The sequence below is a fragment of the Astyanax mexicanus genome, chromosome 20, assembly GCF_023375975.1.
Source record: "Astyanax mexicanus isolate ESR-SI-001 chromosome 20, AstMex3_surface, whole genome shotgun sequence".
Taxonomy (NCBI): Eukaryota; Metazoa; Chordata; class Actinopteri; order Characiformes; family Acestrorhamphidae; genus Astyanax; species Astyanax mexicanus.
The window spans coordinates 28,922,569-28,947,462 of record NC_064427.1 but is presented as its reverse complement, the minus strand read 5'-3'; the positions used below and the strand labels follow the sequence as shown (position 1 = coordinate 28,947,462).

At 38.6% G+C, this 24,894-nt stretch overlaps 2 protein-coding genes and 2 long non-coding RNA genes across 8 annotated transcripts in view; 1 reads left to right on the top strand and 3 right to left on the bottom strand.

The window, feature by feature from the left end:
• megf10 (multiple EGF-like-domains 10) overlaps positions 1 to 10,329 on the bottom strand; it is a 73,534-nt gene extending 63,205 nt beyond the window's left edge. The window contains exon 1 of one of the 3 annotated variants that reach the window (XM_022681303.2): positions 10,035 to 10,329. The gene's annotated coding sequence lies outside the window, so the exon portion shown is untranslated. The remainder of the gene's footprint in view (positions 1 to 10,034) is intronic. The other 2 variants (XM_022681300.2, XM_022681302.2) reach the window with 2 other exon arrangements.
• Positions 10,330 to 11,628: 1,299 nt separating this feature from the next.
• On the top strand, positions 11,629 to 19,958 carry LOC111195076 (uncharacterized). Its single transcript, XR_002651473.2, has 4 exons — positions 11,629 to 11,997; positions 18,834 to 18,900; positions 19,074 to 19,209; positions 19,417 to 19,958. It is a non-coding gene; the product is annotated as an uncharacterized LOC111195076 (long non-coding RNA).
• LOC111195077 (uncharacterized) lies at positions 15,048 to 16,715 on the bottom strand. Its single transcript, XR_002651474.2, has 2 exons — positions 15,591 to 16,715; positions 15,048 to 15,486 (listed from the first exon to the last, which is right to left on the bottom strand). It is a non-coding gene; the product is annotated as an uncharacterized LOC111195077 (long non-coding RNA).
• Positions 17,877 to 23,819, bottom strand: LOC103034699 (TIMELESS-interacting protein). 3 transcript variants are annotated; one of them, XM_022681298.2, is made up of 7 exons: positions 23,641 to 23,819; positions 23,319 to 23,498; positions 22,610 to 22,721; positions 22,215 to 22,290; positions 19,652 to 19,750; positions 19,403 to 19,478; positions 17,877 to 18,890 (listed from the first exon to the last, which is right to left on the bottom strand). In XM_022681298.2, exons 2-7 carry the CDS (start codon positions 23,461 to 23,463, stop codon positions 18,823 to 18,825), a joined length of 576 nt encoding a protein of 191 aa, XP_022537019.2. In that variant the 5' UTR covers positions 23,464 to 23,498; positions 23,641 to 23,819; the 3' UTR covers positions 17,877 to 18,822. The 3 variants fall into 3 exon arrangements, with proteins under 3 accessions (XP_022537019.2, XP_022537016.2, XP_022537018.2); XM_022681295.2 differs by having other exon boundaries at positions 19,628 to 19,750; positions 23,641 to 23,817; XM_022681297.2 differs by having other exon boundaries at positions 19,628 to 19,750; positions 22,631 to 22,721; positions 23,641 to 23,817.
• Positions 23,820 to 24,894: the final 1,075 nt, after the last annotated feature.

The window sequence follows — 24,894 nt, the reverse complement described above, 5'->3', positions numbered from 1 at the left end:
GAGTTGCTAACAGTGTGACTTGTTTTAACATTTTGGTAAAAGTTAAAACACTTAACAATCAAGCAACACACATAGCGAAGGGAAGTGAATTGCAAACAGCTTACTCTCACCCAAAAACAACCACACTGACCCAGGACTGAGTGGCAAACTCTGAAGCAGTTTGTGTTTGTTGTGAAAATGTGATCAGACCTCGATCCAACTTAACTATCAGGTCTACTCTGTAAATTTAAGATAAGCTGTACTTTAGTCTGTTATACTCCACAGATAATGACTAAAACAATGACTTAATGCCAAATCTGCTGCAGGACCTTCTTCGTGTATTTTCGTTTCTGCTCCCACCCCACACAGGTCTGGCCAATAAAAGGACAGAATGTTTTGGTGCACTTACTTCACCCTGAATTTGTACCCAAGAGGAAAGTGCTCCAAGTTTACAAACTTATTAACTGGTTCAGACCAGAGCAAACTATAGATGTGAAAATGTCTTTAAATCTACAGTAATATGCAGAGTCCATAACGACCAACTGACATGACCTAAATAAACATTAATAAAAGCTTATTTAAACAAATATCAGTTCTCATAAAACTTGCTGAAGTAACATGATATGAGTATTGTTGGCGCAAACTATAATAAATGTTTTTTTAAGGTTTATGTAGATATCTTGTAGCCTTCAGGAAAGACGAAAATGTCTCAAATGTACTTAACATGAAATTAAACATAATATACCACATTGTTGCAGGAACTACCAAGATAATAATACAATGTCACATCTGCTATAAAAATCCAGATGCATTACAAAATTCCTCTATAAGCGGTGATTTGAGGCCCACTGTCAAATTCTCTCCAATCCAAACAATTCCACCTCCCACTACAGTATTAGTCCAGAAATCTGAAACAAGCTAAAGACAGGGAGGAAGAATGGAAATGGGAAGCAGGAACATCTAATTACCTTCTGTTCTGGCAGTGAAAGTGGAAGTCCTAGTTAACAATTCTTTAGAAAACACTTGAGTAAACACAAGTGGTAGAAGTAATCTACTACTGTTCACCTGCTGCACTCAATTTCACTCCATATGGACCATTCCCTCCATATATTCCAGTACAATCATGATTAAATATGACACAATACCATTGTTACTGATACCAGTTGAGTGATATTGACTCGATGATTGTCTGTTGAGGCTGAAAATGACCATTGTTTGTTCTTTTTAAACTATCAAGCTAAACCTTCACAAACACTCTGTAATCCCACAGGAAGAAACCCACAGCTAACATCACATCACACAGTGGGAGAGTGTGCAACTTCAGGCTTATCCATTGTATTTGTTCCAGAAAATTCTGATGACATAAGGTCAGTGTCAGAATTAGATCTGGATAAGGCCAAACCATAAAAATGTGTAAAAACACCCAAGATTTGAAACAGATACAAATCCATCACTCAAGGCATTCAGGAGGTGGTCTGATTTTTGGACTAGTTTATGCCTAGTCAATTTATGTGTCTTGAGTGTCAGGATTATGTGTGGATAAGGCCAAGCCATAAAATCTCACAAGGAGGGTGAAGACTAGCACATGCCTCCTCTGACACATGTGAAGTCAACCACCACCTCTTTTCAATGTGCTGCTGATGCAGCAGGTTTGGAGGAAAGCGCAGTGACTCGCTTGCGATACATCAGCTTACAGACGCCTTGTGCTGATCGGCATCACCCTAAGTGATATGGAGAGAGAGCGCCATCTAATCACCCAGAGAGAGCAAGAGCAATTGTGCTCTCTCAGGGCTCCGGCAGCTGATGGCAAGCTACATGAGCGGAATTCTAGTGCAGGTGCTTTAGACCGCTGGAAGCCCACTCGAAGCCCACTCACACATCTCTATTATGAACAGCGTTTTCACTGAACCAAAAGTGTTTCTTCTAAGACCCATTTGAAGCATCTTTACTTTAACAATGCTCTTCATGGCAAGATCTGAAACAGTGTTGCTGTCAAAGTCAGTTGAGTCACCATGTGCTTGACTAAAGACTCTAGGACTACATCTATGTCACATGTCAGTGGAAACCTGTCCAAACAGCTATAAGCTATGGTAGAACGACAATGTGAACAGTTCTTTTAAACATTTGTTCAGCCTGGAGATAACAGTAGCAGGTGTAACCCCAAGCTACAATCCTGCTCCCACAATCTCCCAGAATAATTAGTTTTCAAGTCACAGGCTGGTTGCTGCCCAAGCTTTTCAGAGCATGCAGGCAGTGAGGGAGGGGCACTCCACGGGCAAAGCAACTCAGGGGGCTAATTAAAAACTCAACAGAATGCTGCATTAAACTGCTCTTTCTCCAAACTGTCTCCAGCTCTCCGTTTATGGGGACAGGTGGTGCCTTGGGCATGTGTCATGAGATGGGTTTCTTACCCTCAAGTGACAGCAGACGCTGCTCTGTGTGCCTGCCCCAATCCTCTAAAACTTTGTCTGTTAATTCTGGGTTTACAAGCAACACACCACAGTACAAACAATAGCGTATCCGAAAGATGTAATTCAATTACAGAACACACAGATGATTTCTGTGCTGTGAGGTCAATCTCAGATTTTATGACCCTGAGGATATGGCTTTAACAAATGTGCCGGCCCACAATGGAGGAATCCGGGGCCCCTGGACTAGTGTAAGCTGCAGACAGCATTGAGAGGGATGCAAATGGGTCTGGAGGCAGGAAATGACCGTTGTGTCTACTAGGCTCATATACACCATGTCTCTAACCCTTAAGAGCTCTAATAGGCCTGGGAATGAAATATAGTATTACCCACTTCACTTCAAGTGGCTTTCGGCTCTAACACATGGACAGCAGCGAGAGGTCACTTCCTCAAACCACCAAAAGTTCTTGGCAAGAAGGCCCATCACAATAACTGTTTATGTGTGTACAATTTTTGTCTAAGAAATAATTGCGATAAACGATACTAATGATTGATTTCATTGTGATTTTTTGCTGATTAATTCTTAACTGTAAGTTAACATTTCCAGTTAAAACAGAGATTGTTTAACCTTAATTTCCCCATGCATGTATCCTATTGTGTGTAGTGAGAAGGACTGTGGTGGTGACAGTGACTAATAAACCGAGAACAATGACATCCAGGCCATTATTCCACCTGATTTTTGGAGCCTCTACTCCTCCAACGGTTTGTCAAAACCATTCTATCTCTGACACATCCATCCCTATCTGTAATACTGGGCTTGTGTACAGATTTTGGAGAAGTACAGTAGTATTCAGACAGTAAATGTTCAAACAAATGTTTTGTGGCCAAAATACTCTTATAGGAATGCACTGCAGGTGTCTGTATAGGCTTAACCCAAATTTTCTAACTGCTCTACAGGTCATATTTCCCAAGCTACAGCCACCAACTTTGAAAAACTCATAGAACTCATAACATAGCTTTGAATTTTATGCTTTCAGAAATGACCAGACTTGTGTTTTTGTACAATTATTATACTTTTTCCTCCAAAGGAATGCATGGAATGGCTTTTGGATCAATCATCTATTGTGCTAGATTTTGGTACGCCATTCCACCATTTAGCCAAATGTTTGTATACTTAGCACCATAACAACAACCTAGCAACACCTTACCAGCCACTTACCAACCAATAGCAATACCCAAGCGACCATTTAGCAACACCATTGCATTAGTTTAGCAACCAGCATCTGTACCATATAAACACCTCTGCAACTGCTTAGCCACACGTAAAACCAACTGACAACACCACAGCAATCACCTTATATACAATAGCAACACCTTAGCAATTGCCTGACAACATCTTATCAACCTCCTAGCAACAACATTGAAAACAATACTTATAGTAGAGAAACACCTTAGCAACTGCTTAGGAACACATTGCCACAGCATCCACCTTCTTTACCATAGGAACACCCATATTCAGGGCTGTAGCAGCAAATTCAGGGCCCTGTACACTCTCAATGTCAGTGGGCTCCTATCCATGCCAGTACACAAGGAACGTGAGCGGAAAAAATGTATGGGCCCCTTTCCCTACTTGGGCCCTGGGTGGTCAGATCCACCTTTCCCCCCACTACCATATCAGTAGCAAAACCTTAGCAACCACTTAGCAGCACCATAGCACCCACCCTTTACCACAATAACACTTGTATCACAGCAGTGCTGCAACCACACTCGCCGTTTCTGCAAGAATTACTTTGATCTGCAATGGCTTCAGAGGCCAGGGAAGTGCCGTGGTTCCTTGAGGAGATGGATGGGCATCATCAACATAAATTATCACAACAAAGTGATCTGCACTGCCTATAACCCTAACAATAAACACACTACATCATTATCGGAAAACACAATAACTATCTTGGAAGAGCTTCACTGTTGCCATATGTTCAGGTGTTCTACTTTAGGCTTATGAACACCTGCTTTAAATCCAAATCCATTTACCGCTTCCATTTTACTGCTAGTCATAAACGCAAGACGCTCTTCAGAACAGACAAAGCTCTATTAACAGGCTGACTCTGCTCCTCAGAAGGTTCTGCTATACACAGATGTGTTTCTGGAGGTGCCTGAGGTCTGTGGGAGGAATCAGGTTGTGGTTTTTGACACAAGGAACTGGGATCAAGGACAGGGAAGCCATCCTACTCACTACAAATTACTCTGGAAAAAAACATGTAGGCTGTGGAAGGGAATCATTCACATTCTCTCTGTAAATAATACTGGAGAAACATTTCCACTCAAGACTGGCAAAGCAATAAACTTCTAAAGCTGAGGAACCCAAGCTTTCATTCAGCTCAAGAATAAACCAGGCCAAAGCACTGGGTTGCTGGCAGCTTTTGTAGGTCGCTGACTTCCCGCCCTCTTCGCCGAGCTAGCCAATAAATGCAGACATGTGTGCCTGTCAGTCAGCCACATCTCCATTTGTCCGTTCCATTAGGGCACTCCCAAACAACATCTGGCTTTTTATGGAAAAAAAGACCAACAAAATTGGAAAAAGACATTTTTCAGATCTAAACTGCATGTGAATGAAAGGAAAACACTAAGAGTGGGTATCTACTACCTTTCCCAAAGGACTTCCAGCTGCTGGTAGGTCAGCTGATAGATCCATGACTGCTGTGAGGGTTTTTTATTTGTTTTTTTTTTTGTTTTTTTAAGTTTGTCTGGTACAAACTGGTTTGGCCAACAGTTGTTTCAGGTCATCTTGCTGTCTAAAATACTCATTACTGGTTGATAAACAGATACTGTAAGGCGTTCCTACGAGAGCTGTAACTAATGATAATTTTTCTAGTCAAACAATCTGTTAAATAGTCAATGATTATTTCTGCCATGCCCTTCATTTCCGTTTCCTTTGGATACGGCTCCTGTTCCAATCTTTCTCTTTCACTTCAGAATGATAGAAAAAAATGTCATTTAAATGCCTAGAGAACTGTTCTGTCTGTCACTTTTGATCACTAAGTGTGAGTTTGAACTGAACCCATAAACCTCTTTCATAAACCCCAGTATTTTGTGTAGTGCAGTTAACAATTAGATGAAATGGAAATTTGGTGTCGACTCATTTTTATAATCCAAATTATTATATGCAGATTATCCCGACTATTCCCTACTACAGCTGTGTTTTGGCAAGAACTTGCCGATATGATGTGTATCACAATAACCACTGTCTTCCACCAATCTCTTGATGCTGGGACTTAAAAAAAATCGTAATATTGCAATACTTTAATACATCAATATTTTTTTACACCCCTTTTTCCCCTATTCACCCTGTCAGACTAAGTAGGCCTCGCTTAATGTACAGTAGACTCAAATGGTGATTCCTGCTGTAATCCTCCAAACTCAGTACATTTCTAATTAGCTGAGATATACATGCTCTAAAAACCTACAGTTCACAGTTTTCACTAGAAACTGACTGAGTAGGCCTCAGTTAGTGCTTTTTGCTGTAGACCACCAAACTCAGTCACTTTTCACTTATTTTATTTCATCAAGTTTCATATAATGGGAATAGCACTTTGTGTAAAAAATGCCACAGTTTGAAAAACAAACGAAAACCATCTGCAATGGTTTGGCATATTTTTATCTTCCAAAAAACTGAGAACTAGCTCCATCATGACAAGACCTTTAATTATGACAGGGCATAATGCTGCTTTTATTGCAAGCAGCTGGAGTACAGTCTGCCACTCCCAACAAACTGCACAGCACAATGTAAATATGGTCAGGGTCCTTGTTTTTGCTAAACAATTCTTGCTACTGTCATTTTTTTACTGTTGTTTTTCAGTTAAAACATTCAGTTAATTAAGTAAAAAACATTGTTTTTAAAACACTGTAACACATTCATCTGTTTGTGATCATTGCATACGAAGTTACATTCAAAACACATATTGTATTATTTTCTATGGCTTCCTTTTGCCTGTGGTGACAACGTGATGCACTCTGCACAGATTTATGTTATGTTTCATTTGAACTCAGTTGTCATAATTTCCAAGTTCCAACTAAGACATTTCCACTGGAATGCCCTCACAAGTTGGATTTCCTACTCGGAAAGTCAGTAGAGCTTTACCAACTCTGAGTTCAGAATCCAAAATGGCTCCACTACCCTTCAACAGTAGTAAAAGAAGTAGAGTTTATACAGTTCATTACCAGGTATATACAGTAATGTCCAACTGGTACATTTGGACATGTTTTAATGCTGTTTAAAAGTGCAAAATAAACATATATTGCTTTATTATTAAGTGGTATTGCTAACAATGCTAACCAGGATCAGTGCTAACAATATTTTTTAAAATATTTTGACTAGGTTTGCCATAAAACAGCAGTGAAGGATTGTAAAAACACTTGTGGTAAACTTTAAAGTTTTACGTTACCTGTGTTGGGAAATGTTTTGAAATAATGATAAATTAGAACTGTCAACTCAGATGTTGGGAGGTTTTCAGCTCTGACATCCAATTCTAAAGTAAATAGAATGTAGCACTCCTTCCATTCCATATGATATAATATGATTTCCATTTCCATATGATTTCAAAAAGCCCTAAGATTGATTGTATATAAAGAATGATGTATGTGAATTTCCTTTTTTAAATACTGTTTTACCCATTTTTTTATCACAATTAATCCATCCAGTCAACAGTCACTGAGTCTTCTTCTATCACCTACTGTGCTCCCAACACTGGATACACAGTACATGTAAAGCCAACCTGTTACCAATGAGGCTTTACCACACGGAGGAGAGCACTGGATCGCCAGCTCTACTACATCAGCCAATAAATGCCTGTGCCTACAAATATCACAGTTGAACTGATTGGGGAGAGCACATCATCTACCTACCGAGAGAGAGCATAGCCTTCTGAGCTCTCTCAGCATCTGGCCACTGATGTCTCTTAATCCTCTGTCCATCATGTCAGCAGCCTAATCTACTGAGCAAGTTTTCTCTCTTCTGATTGGTTTCTCTACAGTATATTGTATCTTGTTCAAACAGTGGCCCGTGCATATAACTTTAGTGTAAAGGTGCTGCATAAACAGCTGCCAGCCAAACAGAACACACTATACACTATATGAACAAATGCATTGAGAGACCTACTCCAAAATCAAGTTAATTAAACAAGAGTTTACCATGATTTTGTGGAGTAACTGCCTCTAATGTCCAGTCAAGGCTTTTTTTAGAAGATTTTGAAGCGAGCATTGCTGTAAGGAATTTACTGCATTCAACAACAAGAGCATTTAGTGAAGTCAGGTGTTAGATGATCAACATACCACCTTATTTCCAACTTAACTCCTCAACTCATCCCAAACGTATTTGATAAAGTGCAATCATAGCATAGAACAGCTCTGTAACAGCATTTCAACAGTTCAAAGCCTGTAGGCGAGGTATCCTATTCTAATCTGCTTCTCAACAGCGACTAGACTAGTATGTGTGCATTTGCACATTAATGTCAGCACATAGAGCATCTCAAAGTAGATAAATGCTTTAATTAGGTGGGGTGTCCAAAATGTTTGGGCATAGAGTTTCTATTGATCTATTGATTAAACCAGTTGGTAGAAAAGTCAAGCGGTAGAGAAAATAGTAAATGAACCAAATTGATGAAAGCTATCACACACTTTGCAAGTAATCTCTTTTTAAAAACAGCAACTCGTACAACCAGTAGTCCACACATCTATCTGCTAGCTGGATTTTCTCATGATAATCCTCTGTCCAGGGCTCTAGTGAGCAAAGTAAAGTGGTGAAGCATGAAACAACACTCTACTATACATGATGAGCACAGCATGTTCATTTGGATTTGGTCAGGGATTGTACATCTCACACTCACAAGTGCACGCTGTGAGTAATCAAACAGCTCAAGCTTTCGCCCATAGCCAAAGAGTCCGCTCCTCCATTCAAAGCCAGTCACATGACTGCGAAGCCCACAGAGGGACAAAAGCTGGACACAGCGGGGGCCCTTCTCCTGCACCACCATGCCCCGAGGACACTGCCGAGATTTCCTCCATCAAAATAGCTCAGTCCTGCAGAATTGACTGGCACGGCTTAATTCAATCATGTGTTACACATTCTTCTTGTTAACTCATCACTAAAGCTCCATTCTTCATCTGCCCTCTTTTATCTGAGCCAGGACAGGTTGCTGAAGCACAGTGCATGTAAACAAGCAGCTCTACTACAGGACAATCAGAGGCACATAATTCAATAAACTAAAACTGATTCAATGATTTAGATAAATTCAGTGTTTTCTTTTCTCTGATTAAATCTCATGGTCCAGATATAGATAAGAGCAGTGATCATTTCATTAGCCTTGACCAGCAAAAAAAGCACTTTCTATCTTTGTATGTGAATGCTTATTTAGGCATTGTTATGTTTATCAAATATGCAGATTTTAAATCAAATTTTAGAGTATGTACAAAACACACCATCATATGCACAAAATCTGATTAACCAATCAGAGCAGTGGGATCTGAAGAAGCACAACACTGCTATAAACCAGTCTTTAAACAACAACAACTTAATGAACCATTGTCTGAAACAAATCCAATTAAAATTGAAACGATGAGTCGATGCAGTATTGCAAAACATACTATTTTGTGATACTTCAATGTATGTTTATGTGTTCTGACACCCCTACTGGATAACAATTGTTTGTTCTTTTTTTGTTTGTTTTTACATGATACAGAATAGTTAAATAACATTATAAACTAGTTTACATTACAGCTGAAAAGTGACTATGGGTACCTATACCTATAATATATAACTGTATTATACAAAATAAATAAATTAATTAATTAATTAATTTTTTTCCCCACATTTTTATGATAAATGGATTAACACAATCCTCTAAATTAACTTGGAATTTTTTTTTACATACTTTGACAGCCCTTTAAAAATGTAAAGTTTTTTTTTCCAAAATCAATACTTTTTACACTCCTACTGTTGTCTCTTGCAAAATGTATGTTTTTTTCATTTGACATAGAATAGCTCAAAAATAGTATGAACAAGCTCGATTTACACCAGAATAGTCACTATAATTATCTATACTGTTATAATAAATACATTTTTGGGTCACTGTCATACTGGGTCATACTATTTGTGTATTTTTGAGAATTGATACAGTGTTTTAAAACAGAATTTCATGATATTTTTTCTTTCACCCTTAGTGTGATACTGTTGACAAAGACTGTTGTCTGTTGTCAAATTTACATTTTTACAATTTTACATTAGGTGGAACAGATTAAAGGTTTTAAATAAGATTAATTTACACTTGAAAAGAGACTAAAGGTACACATCCATATTGTAAAAATAAAAAAATAAATTAAAAAAAGTTTTTTTTTTTTTTTACCTCGTTTATATATGTGGGTTGTCCTGTTTCACGATGAACCGACCAAACTAAATGCTTTAAAATAACTTTTAAACTGACTTTTATTGAAAGTTTATACGATTTTTTTCTTTTTGTTCTGTGACGTTCTTTAATAAAGTGGTAATTAAAAAGGTACTTAAAACATTTCTCTGTTTCTAACAATATCCACTGTTAAATAAACAAGCAACAAGTAAAAAAGACAGAGAGAGAGAAATAAAGAGTCCAGCCTCACCAGTTCTACTCTAAAGTCCTCGTCCTCTCCAAACTCATGGATCCGCTGTGAGAAGAAGCTGATCTGCACTTGACTGAAAAAGTTCCTCTAAGAGCAGCTTCTTCACAGCAGCTTCTCTGATCATCAAACTGCAGCAATATTCCCTCTCACTGCGGAGAACTTCAGTGAAAGTGCGGGTTTAGTGAGCTGGATCAGTGTGAATGAGTGTGTTTACAGAGTGAGGGAAACAGCTGAGGGGTCTCCCCGATAGCATCTCCTCCTCCTCCTGAGCGCTGTTTAGGACCCTCAGCCCAGAGAGAGAGAAAACACCGTGCAGCGCCGCTGAGATGATCTCACTGCTGATGCGGCCAATTAGAGGCAGAGCTGCGGCTCCTGCACACAGTACACTCAACTGGAAATAATTCAGTACAGGCTGTAGTCGTGTTTAAGGTCTAAACGAGAGAAATAAAGTGTATTCTCTATCACTTAAACATTAAACATAACTTTTTGCGCACGTGAAAGTTCGTCCTGGACGTTTACAAACGTCAAAATCACTAAATGTTTAAAAAACTGTAAATAAAGGGAAATGTCGCCCCCTAGAGTTAAGCACTGTTAACAGTATAATTCATTGAGGCACTTTGGTAAGTGTAACGTTTATCAGTTTCATTTCTAAACGTTTCAAACTAAATTCGAAAATAGAAAATTGGGTGTAAAACTTAAATATTCCATTTTTATATTTGGTATAGTGAAAAGGAATTGTGGTTTTATCCAAATTTTAATTTAGTTTTTCATTTTAGCATTTTGCTAACAGAATTACAAGAAAAAATTAAAAAGTGAATTAAAAAAAGTTAATCTTCTCTCGATTTTCTGTGATATTTTGCCATGGATCCTATTGCTTCCCACTGTCTTATTGCATGACCAGACTACATTTTCTGTAAGATATCCCAATATTGTTCATAAGTTGTTGTTATTTGACATAAACAAATCTGTTTCACTGAAAATACGTAGGGTATAATGCATTTGGTTATATTCCGAATCAACACAATTAAAAAAACAACAAAACTTGCAGCACTGGCATTCAGAGCCTTAATAACCACCGCTCTCTATTGGACGTTTCAAGAACAACATCCCTTGTTACCCAACTACAAACACTCTTCTTGTAAAAATCATCCTGTCATAGGTAAAATGTTTAAAACATATAAACTCAATTCCATTAATATATGTATAACACACAAACACACTATTTGCTGAGCATCAACAAATCATAGTAAAATATGAAAATAGATCAAAAATAGATTAATTTAGCCGTATGATCTTTGTACTTTTTCAGAAATCAAGGTCAGAGCATTGAGTGCTGTAAGGAGAATGTTATGTTCTTGTCCTGTTCTGTGTCTCTCTTGTCTGTCTCTGTGCTTTCCCTGCCCTCCTGTTTGTTTGTTTATTTACCTTCCTTAGCACATGGACCTCTCTGTTCTCCTTTTCTCCACCCATGTCATCAGTGCTCCCACCTGTGTTCATTTGTAGCTCCGCCCCCCCATTACCAATTCCCAGGTGTTTCCTGTTTCCTGATCCTTCCATGTGTATTTAAGCCCCTGTGTCAGGTTGCTGTTTCTTCGTTTCTTCAGTCTTAGGGGTTCTTTATTGTTTAAGTTTTGTTTTTAACGGTCTGTTTGGTTTTGTTGTTGATAGATAACTCGCCATTGCGTCCGCCTCCACATCTCCCTTTCTGCACATTCTGCGCAACCTGTCCGAGAAGGAGCTCCTGAGTGGCAGAGAGACTTTGCTGCTGTTCTGGAACCAATGCATATGGACTAGGAGACGAGATATCAAAGTAAAATTCTGGGAGCATCTTCTCAGACGCAGTACATGCGGGTTCTATATGACGTAAAGTCGTACACGGGCAAGAAGAGCGGTTTCCTTCCACTTGTTTTCCCCCCTTTTTCACCTTCTCAGGACACAAAGATTGGTTTGTGTACAGGGGCTGGTTTCTAAGTTCACAAAGGAAAAAGAGCTTAAACTTTTGCTTATCCTCCTGCTAGTCAAGCTGATAGCTGGAAACCGCTGACGTAGTCATATTGATATTCTGTCCATTTGAATTTGAAGTTTCGTTGTACTTTCAGGCACTGAATGGGGGAAAAAAACTTTAATAAACAAAACTTTAAGCCAATGTCTGAAACTAGGTTCTGTTTAATTTGCCTCACAATTTAGTGCCATATCGTCTATACTGAGGTATTGGTTTATAGCTTAATGATCCTTTTTATTATAAAATGTATTACATGCGCACTGTTCTACACCTATGGCAAACAATGATTTCAATTTTTGATTCTTTTAAATTTATTTTCAATAAAGCATAAGGGTCTGCTTAAATTTCATAATGTCTGAGGTGGGAAAGAACAGCTTTGCACTCTGTTTCTCTGCAACAAAGAAATACTAGAATAAAGTTGGAGAAAACAAGGTTCATTGATTACCAATTTGTTAAAACTGACAGTGTAAAGGACGACTGCCAGATGTCAAAGCTATGTCAAAAAGTAAAAATGGGTAAAATGGACAACACAATGTTTGAATTTAAGAGGTTCGTCTTTTTCTATAGTTTATGGGATTTTAGTTTGAGTACTCTCTATACAACATGATATTTTTACGCACGGCGCGCGCTTTAAAGGTGATTACACACTGCATGCGGTAGGCGCTGCGCGGTTTACGCTGACCCCCATAGGGTTCAATTGTGCGGAAAGTGGCGCGTCTCCCCGCCCATAACCACACCTCTACCACGCCGCCGCTCACCGCGGTCAAAGTTCAACGTGGTTCAACTACCACGCCGCCGCTCACCGCGGTCAAAGTTCAACGTGGTTCAACTTTGACCGAGATACCCCTCGCTGCAGAACCACAAGTCCAGGGGGTGGGGCTGGATCTGATCCAAGGGGTGGAGCCTGACCTCCTGACCACCCATATCTTCTTTTCATTGGTTTTAAGTCATCGCATTTCAATTCGTCGTTAAACTTAACACGTGTCGCTTACGTTTCCCGACCAGGACTTATTTTATCTTATCAAATAAATCCTGGAACCCAACCTTAAGACTTTTACCGTTTATAGATCAAAATGTTATTTGCTACGTAGCACATTTAAATCACACAATACAGATTTAAAAGAAGGAACATGTCTGTGATTACAAACATAATAAAATGCTGTACATTTCCTATATAAATATTAACTATTTCATTTTTTATCTTTAATAAAAAGGGCCTAAAGACAAAATAAAAAATAAATAATTAAAATAAAGGATGCCAATGAGTGTCTTATCTACCAGCTACCATGTTCATTTATTATTACAGATATTAATACACAATCAAAACGGCGAACAAACAGAAGCAATCAGATTTTCAATTAAGTAAAATCACCCAACGAAACTAATTAATAGTATTAGCAAAATGAAAATGTGTCTATTATGAACTTACTTTCACGTTCGTGATTGTTTACTTGACTCCGAAAGGCGAGTGAGTAAAACCGGATGGGGAAGAGTCCGATCTGCTTCAGACCAATGAAAACACGACGTAGGAAGAGTTGGATCAGATCCAGCCCCACCCCCTGGACTTGTGGTTCTGCAGCGAGGGGTACTTGGCTTTGACCTCGCGGCATAACGTAAACTCACGCGACCAGAGAACTGTAGTCTAACCATCTATAAACACAAGCGAGTGACTAAAATTAATTAAATAATAATTATAAGCAGTGTTGGGCACGTTACTTTGAACAAGTAGTTAGTTATAGTTACTTTTTAAAAAAAGTAACTGAGTTACTGACTTACTCCATAAAAGTATAGTTACCAGTAAAAGTAACTATTGCGTTATCAACCTCACTGTGATCTATAGTTCTATAAATTCGTTTTCAGCTTCTCCTCCGCTGTTCTGTGTGTGTGTGAGGCTCGTATCACACACAGCGGAACTTTTTGCCGGAAGGCGGGGCTGCGCTCATGCAGCGGCTCTCTCTATTTAAATGAATAGGATGCGCTGTGCTGGTGGACGGGGACAGGATGCGTCTTTCTTGCGTGTGCGCCGCACTAACACTAACATTTTATTTTAAGTCGCGGCCACAAAATATCGTTCTGCGGGCCGCGAGTTTGAGATCCCGGATTTAAAGTGCTCACTACTGTCTTTCTCTGAGGATGAGCCTGCGGACCCCTAGTTAGTAACGCCGTTACTCCCATTACTGATTATAAGTGAGAACCCTCAGCTGTACATCACTTCCCTACGCTCATAAATAACAGGAAGAACAGCAGAATCCGAGCTTTCAGCGTTCAGCAGAGCGGCATACCGCATTTAGTGTGTAAGCACCTTTATGCACGGTGTGCGTTTTTTATAACCAGCATGCGCTGTTTTGCTTCCCTCCGGGTCTTCTCTCCCACTGAAGTCTATATGACCCAGTACAGTTTTGTTCCATTTAAGCACTTTCACTAGTACAAAAAAAACCCTGGGTACAACTTTGAAAGGTATGGTCATATAAGGCACAGCCCCAGCGACAAGCGTTGTACTCAAATACAAATTAGTACTTTATTTATAGTCTTTGTGTAAATCTCTACATGTGACAGTTTTTTTGGGGAGGGGGGGGGGGTTCTTTTCTCCTGTTTGTATTAGTAAGTGCAGGAGGATTTTGTGTATTTTTAGTGTTAGTCGTTTTTATTTTACCTGTCCCTAACGTTAATACTACTTTTATCCAATCTAAAATCAATTTGGCTTGTATTTCTGTGCTCGGTACTGTTTTTGTTCTGGGTGTGAAATGAGTGGGTGTCCTCCTAGTTTATGTTACTGATCTGTTTTTATTTTATTGTAGAGTTGTGCTGTGAGGTTATGTAAATGGTATGTAGACTTAAAATTTAGACTGCAGATTGACCAATTCGTACACATTGTTAAGCTCATCACTTTCACACTTTTTTTACCTCATGTTTGTCGCTGCCTAGTTTAAAATGGGCCAAAAATCACAATTTACAATTAAAAACACACATTATGGGTCAGCAGAGTCAACAGTAATGCACAGGAGAGGATAAAAGTCTCACAATCATTTATTGAACAATTAAAAGAAATATCCATTTAAAATATAAAGAAAAACTTCAGTTCTGCAGAATTTAGTCCAAACCCTTGGTATCTGTTCAAGGAGGGAAATAAAAAACAGTCAACATAAAAGTTCTTGGTCAGCTCCACCACGGACAAACAAAAGAAGAAAGGAAAAAACACATTTACAAATTTAGTTGAAAATTAAACCTGCAAAACAGCACAAGCGCCCCAAAGTTCAATTACAAAAAAATAATATAAATCAAGCCAAATAAAACCAAACACTATTCACAAAATTTTGCACTTAACTAGCGGATAGGTGAGCGGTTTCGCCATTCCTTCTCCTCAACACGCCTCTCAAGAGCAGACAACGCCACAATAGAGTCTCTCACGTTCTCACACCCGCCTGCAGGTCCACGTGGTTTCCCAGCACTCTGCGACAGATACAGGGCATACGCTCGCAAAAGCAGAAGGCAGCTCCGCTTCCCACAGACAGAAACTTGCATCCTCACCCTTCCCCCAGTCAGTACAGCCTCACCGATCCACCTTCCCGGTCAGTGATTCAACCAGCAGCCACTTGATTCACTCGACTTCCAGTTCAGTGAGCGCGAGCCGTTCCTCGGCCAACGCCTCGCTATCACTACCCTGCCCTGTATTTGTGAGAGCCCCGAACAGCGTCGGCGTGCAGCGTCCCTCGTCCAACACTTCCGCTCTCCAGGTGGCCTCTTTCGATCCTATTAAATAGTTCCGTTCAAAGTCACAGCTGTAGCTCATTTGCAGCCAAAATAAAAGTCCCCCTTAAATAGAAGTCACCTTTATAATCAATATTCATTACTTAGTTTGTCACCTGTGATATTTGTGTCCCTTGTTTAGGTTTCTTCAGTGGACAGGTTTGGTTGGGAGCCTTTTTCGTATAGGAAAAATGTCTCTCTAGCGACACTAGGCTGGGGGCGGGTGCTACTTTTGTGTTTTTGTTAGTTTAGTTGCGGGTTAAGTAGTTTTAAGATTGCTTTTACTGTTTTTCTTTCATTTGCACCGTCCTTTGTCCACCCACAAGTATTACTTTAGTTTATCATCTTGTGTTTAAGGTATAGTATTTCCTTTATATTCATTGGATTTGGTTTATATGCATAGTTTCAATTTCTTTGCTGTTTCAGTAATAAATTTGTCTGTTTTGCATTAGTGTTTGTTATTCTGCTTCCTCCTTTATCTCGTTCTTCTGTTTTCCTCCTCGCCCCTAGATGAGCGTTTAAAAGTGGTTTTATGCAGCACATGCTCTTTTATAACAATAGTTATTATCAGACAAGCTCTAGGGGTTGGATTCGTTTTTATTACACTGGGAAATCAGCTCAAAATGTGTCAGAAAATTACAGTGCTGTAAGATTTTCACTGCACTGACTTTAGACTTGATATAACACAGTGGATCAACATAGCAGATGACAAGCAGATCTCCAAACCATCCCTGACCATCAGTAAATTGTGCATTTCATTTGGAAATCAAGGGACCAGAGTCTTGAGGCATACAATCAATACTCACGGAATGCGTTTTTACACGCGGTAAGATAATTTACGCACGGCGTGCGCTTTTACTTACGATATGCGCTTTACGCACGGGGCGGGCTTTTACGCACGGCGGGCGCTTTTAAGCACGGAACGCGCTTTTACGCACGGTATTCGCTTTTACGCACGGCGCGCGCTTTTACGCACAGAAAGCGCATTTACGCATGGTATTTGCTTGTACGCACGGAATGCGCTTTTACGCACGGTATTCGCTTTTACGCACGGAATGCGGTTTTACGCAAGGCGCGAGCTTTTACGCACGGCGCGAGCTTTTACGCACGGAATGCGCTTTTACGCATGATATTCGCTTTTACGCACGATATTCGCTTTTACGCACGGATTGCGTTTTTACGCATGGCGCGCGCTTTTACGCATGGCATTCGCTTTTACGCACGGTATTCGCTTTTACGCACGGTATTCGCTTTTACGCACGGTATTCGCTTTTACGCACGGAATGCGTTTTTACGCACGGAATGCGTTTTTACGCACGGCGCGCGCTTTTACGCACGGAATGCGCTTTTACGCACGGAATGCGCTTTTACGCACGGCATTCGCTTTTACGCACGGTATTCGCTTTTACGCACGGTATTCGCTTTTACGCACGGAATGCGTTTTTACGCACGGCGCGAGCTTTTACGCACGGTATTCGCTTTTACGCACGGTATTCGCTTTTACTCCCGAAATGCGTTTTTATAAACGCTGTTTTGCTTCTCTCCCACATTCTTTCCTCTCATTCAGGTGTCGCGACGGACCATTTTGAACCAGGCTGATTGGGTGATTAATAAATGTTCTCTGTGCTGAGACAGGAAGAGGCAGGTCTTACAGTGTAAGAGACGCCGGAGAGGCCCCGCAGTGAAGGCGCAGCAGCTCGGAGCAGAGCGCGCGGGTCAGAGCGTAAAATGTAAAATCCAGTCATTCAGATTTGGAGCGATTGTGTGTACACACAGCATGCTAAATGAACGATCTTACCATATATTTTATTTTGGTCTTCCTTTGTTGTATATCCTGTTTGAGCTATCTATCTTTCTATCTATCTCTGTATTGAAACCTGTGTGTACGTGACCTGTGTGAGGGAGGAGGAGCCAGCTGATTGATCCTGCATTATTGTATTACTATACATTACTTCTAAGGGCTGGCAGCTGTGGAGCTCAGCGCAATCGACCGTTTCTACCACAGTGCTGCCCAGATCAGACCACCTGGCCACCAATGTTATTTGTGCTGTTGTGGGTATTTTATATAGATGTATTACACACAGAATGCTCTATTTTAAACATTATTTATTTTATTGTTGATGATTATGGCTTACAGCCAATGAAAACCCAAAAATAAGTGTCTCAAAAAATAGAATATTATATAAGACCAACTGGTATTTTTGGCAGTGTGCCAAATCCTGCTGGAAAATGAAATCCGCATCTTCATAAAAGTTGGCAGCAGAGGAAGCATGAAGTGCTGAAAGATTTTCCGGGAAAAAAATACATTGACTTTTTTTTAACACAGTGGTTCAACATCAGCAGATGACATGACTCTCCAAACCATCACTGACCATCAGAAACATTTGCATTTCATTTGGAAATCAAGGGACCAGAGTCTGCAGGAAGAGTGGAGAGACATGCAGCTGCTTGATGTCTAGTGTGACGTTTCCACAATCAGTGATGGTTTGGAAAGCCATGTCATCTGCTGGTGTTGGTCTACTTATAGATGCTTTTGGTCATTGTCCATCTGTACTATGAAGCACTGTCCACTGAGAAGGCTTTGTGGAAAAATGGTTGCAATTCCTGCACCCTTCATAGGATGATTTTGTTTAACTCCTTTAATTCAACCTGAAAGTCTACACTTTAATGATGGTGGCATGCAGAGCCAAATCAGATATTTTTAAGCAGAATAAATCATGGTTTTATATTTACAGTTTAAGTTGCTGTTTCTAACACTTATTTACATTTACATTTCTAGCACTACATTTACAAAAACATCTAAAATACAACATACATTTTACTGTCAGAAAGAATGTTTATATTGTGAGCATCCATAGTGATCACAAATCAGTGTTGAGTTTGAGTGTGTGAGAAAATGTCTTGTAATCCCAGCCTTCTCTCTGCTGAAAAATACAACAAATCAAGAACATTAAGAGAAGCCCAGTATTCCTTCAGTTCTCCTCTGATTTAGGAGACTGATAAATTGTTAGGGCTCAGAGAGATACATGATCTTGGGTTTTATGTTTCAGGATGGTCTTCATCTTTTGTGGACTTCTGAGGCTTGACTACATTTCCCATAGTGCAACCTGTTTTAAGGTAAACAAAACATTATTGGATCATTTAACTTGGGAACACACATGTCTGTATAAGTTGTGAGTGAGGTTGAATACTGGCCAGCATGCTCATGACGATATGACAACAAGGCCTGATTGTGGGTGCAAGATAAATTTTTCATATTGGGCAATCATTTAACATTTCTCAATCCACAGTGTCACGTTTGTACCAGGAATATATCCTAGAAGGCATTACCACCCACAGTGGATAAAGCAGTGGGTGGTAATATCATGACAGGCGGCATTGAGATCCCACCTTTAATGAAAGAGACCCCACACACAGATCCTGTAGGTAAGTGCAGTAATTTTAGCATCCATGGGACATGGTACTAGATGTTGGTGTATAATTAGTGGAAATTGCTTGCTTGATTTTAACTCATTTTATTCAATTACTGTAGTTTGTATTGTAGTTTTTTATATTAAAAATCAACATTGAAAAAAAGTGTGCTGTACACTTATTATTATTAGTGTTACTGACTACTTACACTTGTCTTCACAGCCACCAGACCCAGACATGGCACACGGCGTCACAATGCCCCGACGTAAACTCTGGACACATGTCTGGTTGTAAGGTTTCATGTAAAGACAAAGAAATGAGAAAGAGTTGCACTGCATATGAAAGCACTGGTGAAATAAAATTCAGTAGGACAGAATATGTAACATCCTGACACACACTCACACAGGTTTTGATAGTAAGAAAAAAACAGTACCTGTATGGATGGATGGTCACTTACATCTTCCAGCTGATTGATGAAGGTTTCAAACGGTTCTTCTGGATACAGCTGCTGACCCCACTGTTCAATTTCACTCATCAGAATCTGTAGATCTTCTTCCTGGGGGGTAATAAAAAATAGGTTTTGAATGAATGAGTGAATGAATTAATTATGTTACACTTATGAAAAAGCCTTTTTATAAACCTGAGGATGCTTTAATTCACACAGTAGAATAATGCAAATTCTACTGTATGGACAAGAGTGCTGGGACACGTGTTTATTCGTGGTTTCTTCTTAAATCAAGAGTATTAAATGAGTGTTCATCCTGCTTTTGTTTGAGTGCATGTCCCTACTGCTCAGAGAAGGCTTTCTACTAGATTTTGGAGCATTGTTGTGAGAAATTGATTACAGTAACTGGCAATTAGTGTATTAGTGAAACTTATCCCAAATTTATTAAATAGAGCACAAACTTTGCATTTCTTTATTCCATCTCCTCACAGCTCAATCTGTGGACTTTGTAGACTTGAAGCCCATGTCTGGCATGTTTATCAGCTCTAGAAATTCATATTCTGGTGCCAATACTTGGGTGTCTGCAGACATGTGGCCATATAGTATAACTTTTACATTTCCTGTATAGCAATTACTTTTCTTAGTTAGTTCCTGAATCACACAGTATAATATGTATTGTCATTAATACTATACAATTAGCTCACAGGTGGTTAAGTGATTAAACACATGATGACTCCCACCAATTAGGTTCTAAGCCCTATAGCGGCACATGGAGCACGGAGAAAGTGATTGACACATAAATTGGTTCTATTTAAAAGTGGACTAGGGCCTGAATCTAATCCTCCTCATGTAAATGTTTGGGCTCAGTTTAATTTCAGTGCGCTTTCAATTCACTGGCTGTAAGTGACAGCTGTGAGGACAGAGTGGGATTAGGACAGACACTTACCCGGGCCAGCAGAGTGGACCACACACAGAGACTTAGCACTGTACAACTCACCTGGCCCTGCTGCTTACGTAACGGAGGAATTAGAGTAAAGTTAAAACTGATACAGACAGCTAGAATGTAACACACAGACCTAATCCACTGAACTCTACCTGTAATGACACCTTTACACACATACACGCATACTGGGCCAGAGGCTCCATTGCTTCTATAGCACTGCTATAACTGCTGATTAAATTGAGGTGACTTGAAGGAAAAATGTCTCAAAATGCACCAATAAAACCAATGTTGAGTGATGTATATGAGGAAGATTGGACAAAATGAGATTTATTTTTTCCAAGTGTAATACAACATGTACTGCCCAAAAGTGTTTCTTTTAATGTGAGATGTGTTTATTAATATGTATTTATATTAAGGCTGCATAATATTGGGAAATTATGATATTAACTAATATAATATTTTTCACCAGATGTCACCAAAAGTTATGCAATATATAAATACATCCACAATATAAATACTGAAATCTGTGTATGCTCTAATGGACAAAATGAAATGATATTGGCACCTAAAATTAGCCTGTTGTAGCATGATGTATTTGATATAACATGCATCAATGGCAATAGAAATGCTAAAAGAATATATTGTGCAGTTCTTTTTTATATTTACTGTCGTTAAAATGATGCATATTTAAAATAAAGCACACATTTAATTTAATAAACAATGAACAATAATTTATCAGCAAGGCACGTCTCTCCTCTAATACCCTAGCAGCACAAGCTGCATCCTGTATTATAGGCAACCCAATTGTAAACACTGGCATATGGGCTGCTTCCGGCAAACACATGGACTGCATACATTCAAGAACTTAATACTTGCAGATTAGACATTACAGCCTGGAAAGGTTTAACACACATCCATTCATAAAACAAATACATCTTAATACAATAACCCCTTAAGCTCTGGATGAACCTGGATGTATTAGGCTATTAATTCCAATGCATGTTATTCAGTAGCTCAATTAAAAAGTATTCAGAAACCTGTTTATTAATATTCTTTTCCAAAAACAGTGGTATTAAAAAGTTTATTCTGTGTTGGAGTAACTGTCTCTTCTGTCCAGATGTGGTTTTCTACTAGATTTTTGGAGCATTGTTCTGATGATCTGATTGCATAAAGCTACATCATTCCAGAGAACACAGTTCTTTCACAGTCCGTAGCTTAAAGCTGAGGGTTTATACCCCTCCATCCCTTTAATTAAATCTAACCACTTTATGTAATTAATTAATTTCTAGTGTCAATACTTCTACTCTGCAGGGACTAGACAAGCTGTGGATTTGTTTAATTCAATCATCAGATTATTTCATATTAGTTACAACCTTAAACACTGATTTACGTGTGTGTTGGATGATAACTATGAATAATATTAGACTCTCACAAGCAGAGCCTTGGAAATGATTTAAGGAAAACAGTACTGCACATTAATAGCATTTAATCTACTATCAGTAATTTTCTAATTACTACCCAAATAACTATTTTCCTTTATCATTTTCAAAGGTGGCTACAACTCTTGCACAAAATGTTGTTTGTTTTTAGAGACTGCACATAATTTCAGACTCTATGCATATATAGACTTACTTCATGTCCCTGTCCTTTGAAAGACGTGTTGTTGAGAACATTCCATAGTGCAGGTATTCCTTTTTCAGACACAAGTCTATACATGAAACAAAAAACGTTATTTGAAAACAATTCGTCGTAATCACACAAACGGCCTGTAGGGGGCAGCATTGCGCAAACAATAGTTTGCCAAATTCGTCGTTTTTAATATTTCTATAATAAAAGTCCTTAAACTTTGAATAAATCTCACATTAGACATTTAAATAATGCTAAAATAATCTAAAAACACATAACTTTTCAATAAATTGTTGATTGGTGATGAATGCATTCATTTATAATGCTCACAAACCGACTGTTTGTTTTTGTTAATTATTTAGTAAATAAATATATATATATATATTTTTTAAAGATTTTACATTATGCATTGTTTCACTGGCCTGTCCACATTCAGAGCGGTATGAGGCATGTCCATCTGCATCACCGGCTCCTCTTCCATCTGAGACAAGAGTAAGCCACCAATCTTCTGCTCTGGATGTGTGAGAGAAGTGAAAGAAAAAAATGTATAGCAAAAAACATGTTATTTTCTCTATCTATGTTTAAAGAATAATATAATGCCAGAATAAATATTTATTTTTTTCATTACAGACTGTCCTATTCAAACTACTATGTTTACTATTAGAATACTTTATGACTACATCATTAACTATTGCACAATATATCATACATAAAGTATAGCATGAATGTATAGCAAAATACATTTTTGTATATTGTGTTCAAATTGTAATATAAATTCTGAACAAAACCACAGGCAACTGTATACTTACTGAGTGCATTACTAAAAGAAATAAATATTTTTAGACTGTCCTATAAATGCTACTATAATTACTATTAGGATATTTTATGAGTACACCATAACTGTAACACTATAAGTAATACATAAAATATAGCATAAATGCATGGCAAATTTTATATGTTCTTTAACTGTGTTCAAATAGTATTATAAATGCTGAACAAAAACAAAGACGTCTATATACTGAGTGCATTCCTGAAAAAAATGCATTATAAACATAACATCATACATCATCATAAATATAAGACGGTAAAGTAGCCTATATATAAACCTACCCTGTTCCCCAGATTTGTTGGATGTCTCTGAGAGATGTGCACATGTTGGAGACAGTGGTGCAGGAAACGGCTGGTATATCTCATCGTCCAGGTTCTCATATGAAGGCGGAACAGTGATGTGATAATCATCCGGAGAGCTGCACATCTCTGCAGCCTGAAGACATCCCCCAGCAGTGCAGCCTATATGTCCAAATACAAATTTATTAACTTAAAAAAAAATGATGCAGAAAAATGAAACATCAAAATCAAGTAATCAGTCTAGCTAATAGTATTAATATGAAATATAAAAAATAATAAAACGAAGGCATATTAGTAATAATACCAGAGCAGTGGTCTGAGGATGCACACTGTGAGCGTGCTCCTCTGCTCTATCTCTGCAGGGTCTGTCGACACTGCTGCTGCTCCATGTGGCGCTCAGAACCCAAACAAACCCTCGCGAATCACGCATGTGCGTCACATCGCTGTTATTAAGCTCTGCTTGCGCTGTAGTAGCGAGCACTCTTCTCGCTCAGTCTCCTGTGTACACGACCAAAATAGACCAGCCCCTACTGCCACAGATGTTACGTAACAGTGGTCTGAATTGACAATGTCGTAATAGGCCCTAGACCCACTGAATTCACATCAAAAACACAGCAGCTGGAATAGCCTGTTCACTCTATGGCTTCTGAGCAGAAAGGATGATGTGCAGAAAAATAATGTACATACCCTGTTTTGAAAATATCACATAAATTTCATGGGCTAATACATTATTTTATCCAAACTGAATAAAAAATAATTTAGGGTCTTGTCCTATCCAGGTTATTGTACATTTGTTCATTATTATCTCTTTAACGATACACTTTATTCATCTCTATAGTTGCTTATGGCAAAGCACTATAGCAATGATGATGATGATGATGATTGTTCTGATGTCTTTATTATTAATCTACAATGTAGGAACTAAATTAAATAAAGAAATAAACAAAAACATTAAATGAAAAGGTGACTTAATTAAACGTTTGACTGGTATTGTATTTACAATTTATTTTCAATATGCTAGTTCAGTTAGTCCTACTTACGGACTATCCTCTGCATAAACGTAGTTGTATAGTGGTATTATCAACTCATAATTAAACAAATATTAAAAAAAAAAATTTAACCTGCATTTGGCAAACAGTGTGCAATTGTATATATTCTGAATATTTAGCTTATTATAAAAATAGAGATTCATGTAAGGCACTGATAAAATTATTAACTTGGCTATACTGCCCTACAAAGCAAAAAGGCAGTAACTGCATTTTTTGGCGAAAATGAGTTATTGTGTTTTTTGTAACATTCAAAGCATTATTTGTCATGTAACAAAATATCTCATCTCAAATGTGTGTCGTTTTGGAGAAAATTGGTGGGTGTTTGTACAGTAACTACAAAAACTACTAGTAAAGCAAAGCAAAAAGGCAGTAAGCGCCATTACTGTATTCTTGCCTTGTAGCGTGACAGTTACTGTCATTCTTTGTTGTATCACTTCACGTAATAATTACGCTGTTGCCATAGCGATGTTACTGTTGCCATAGAGAACACCGCGCGGGACTCTTTTGAC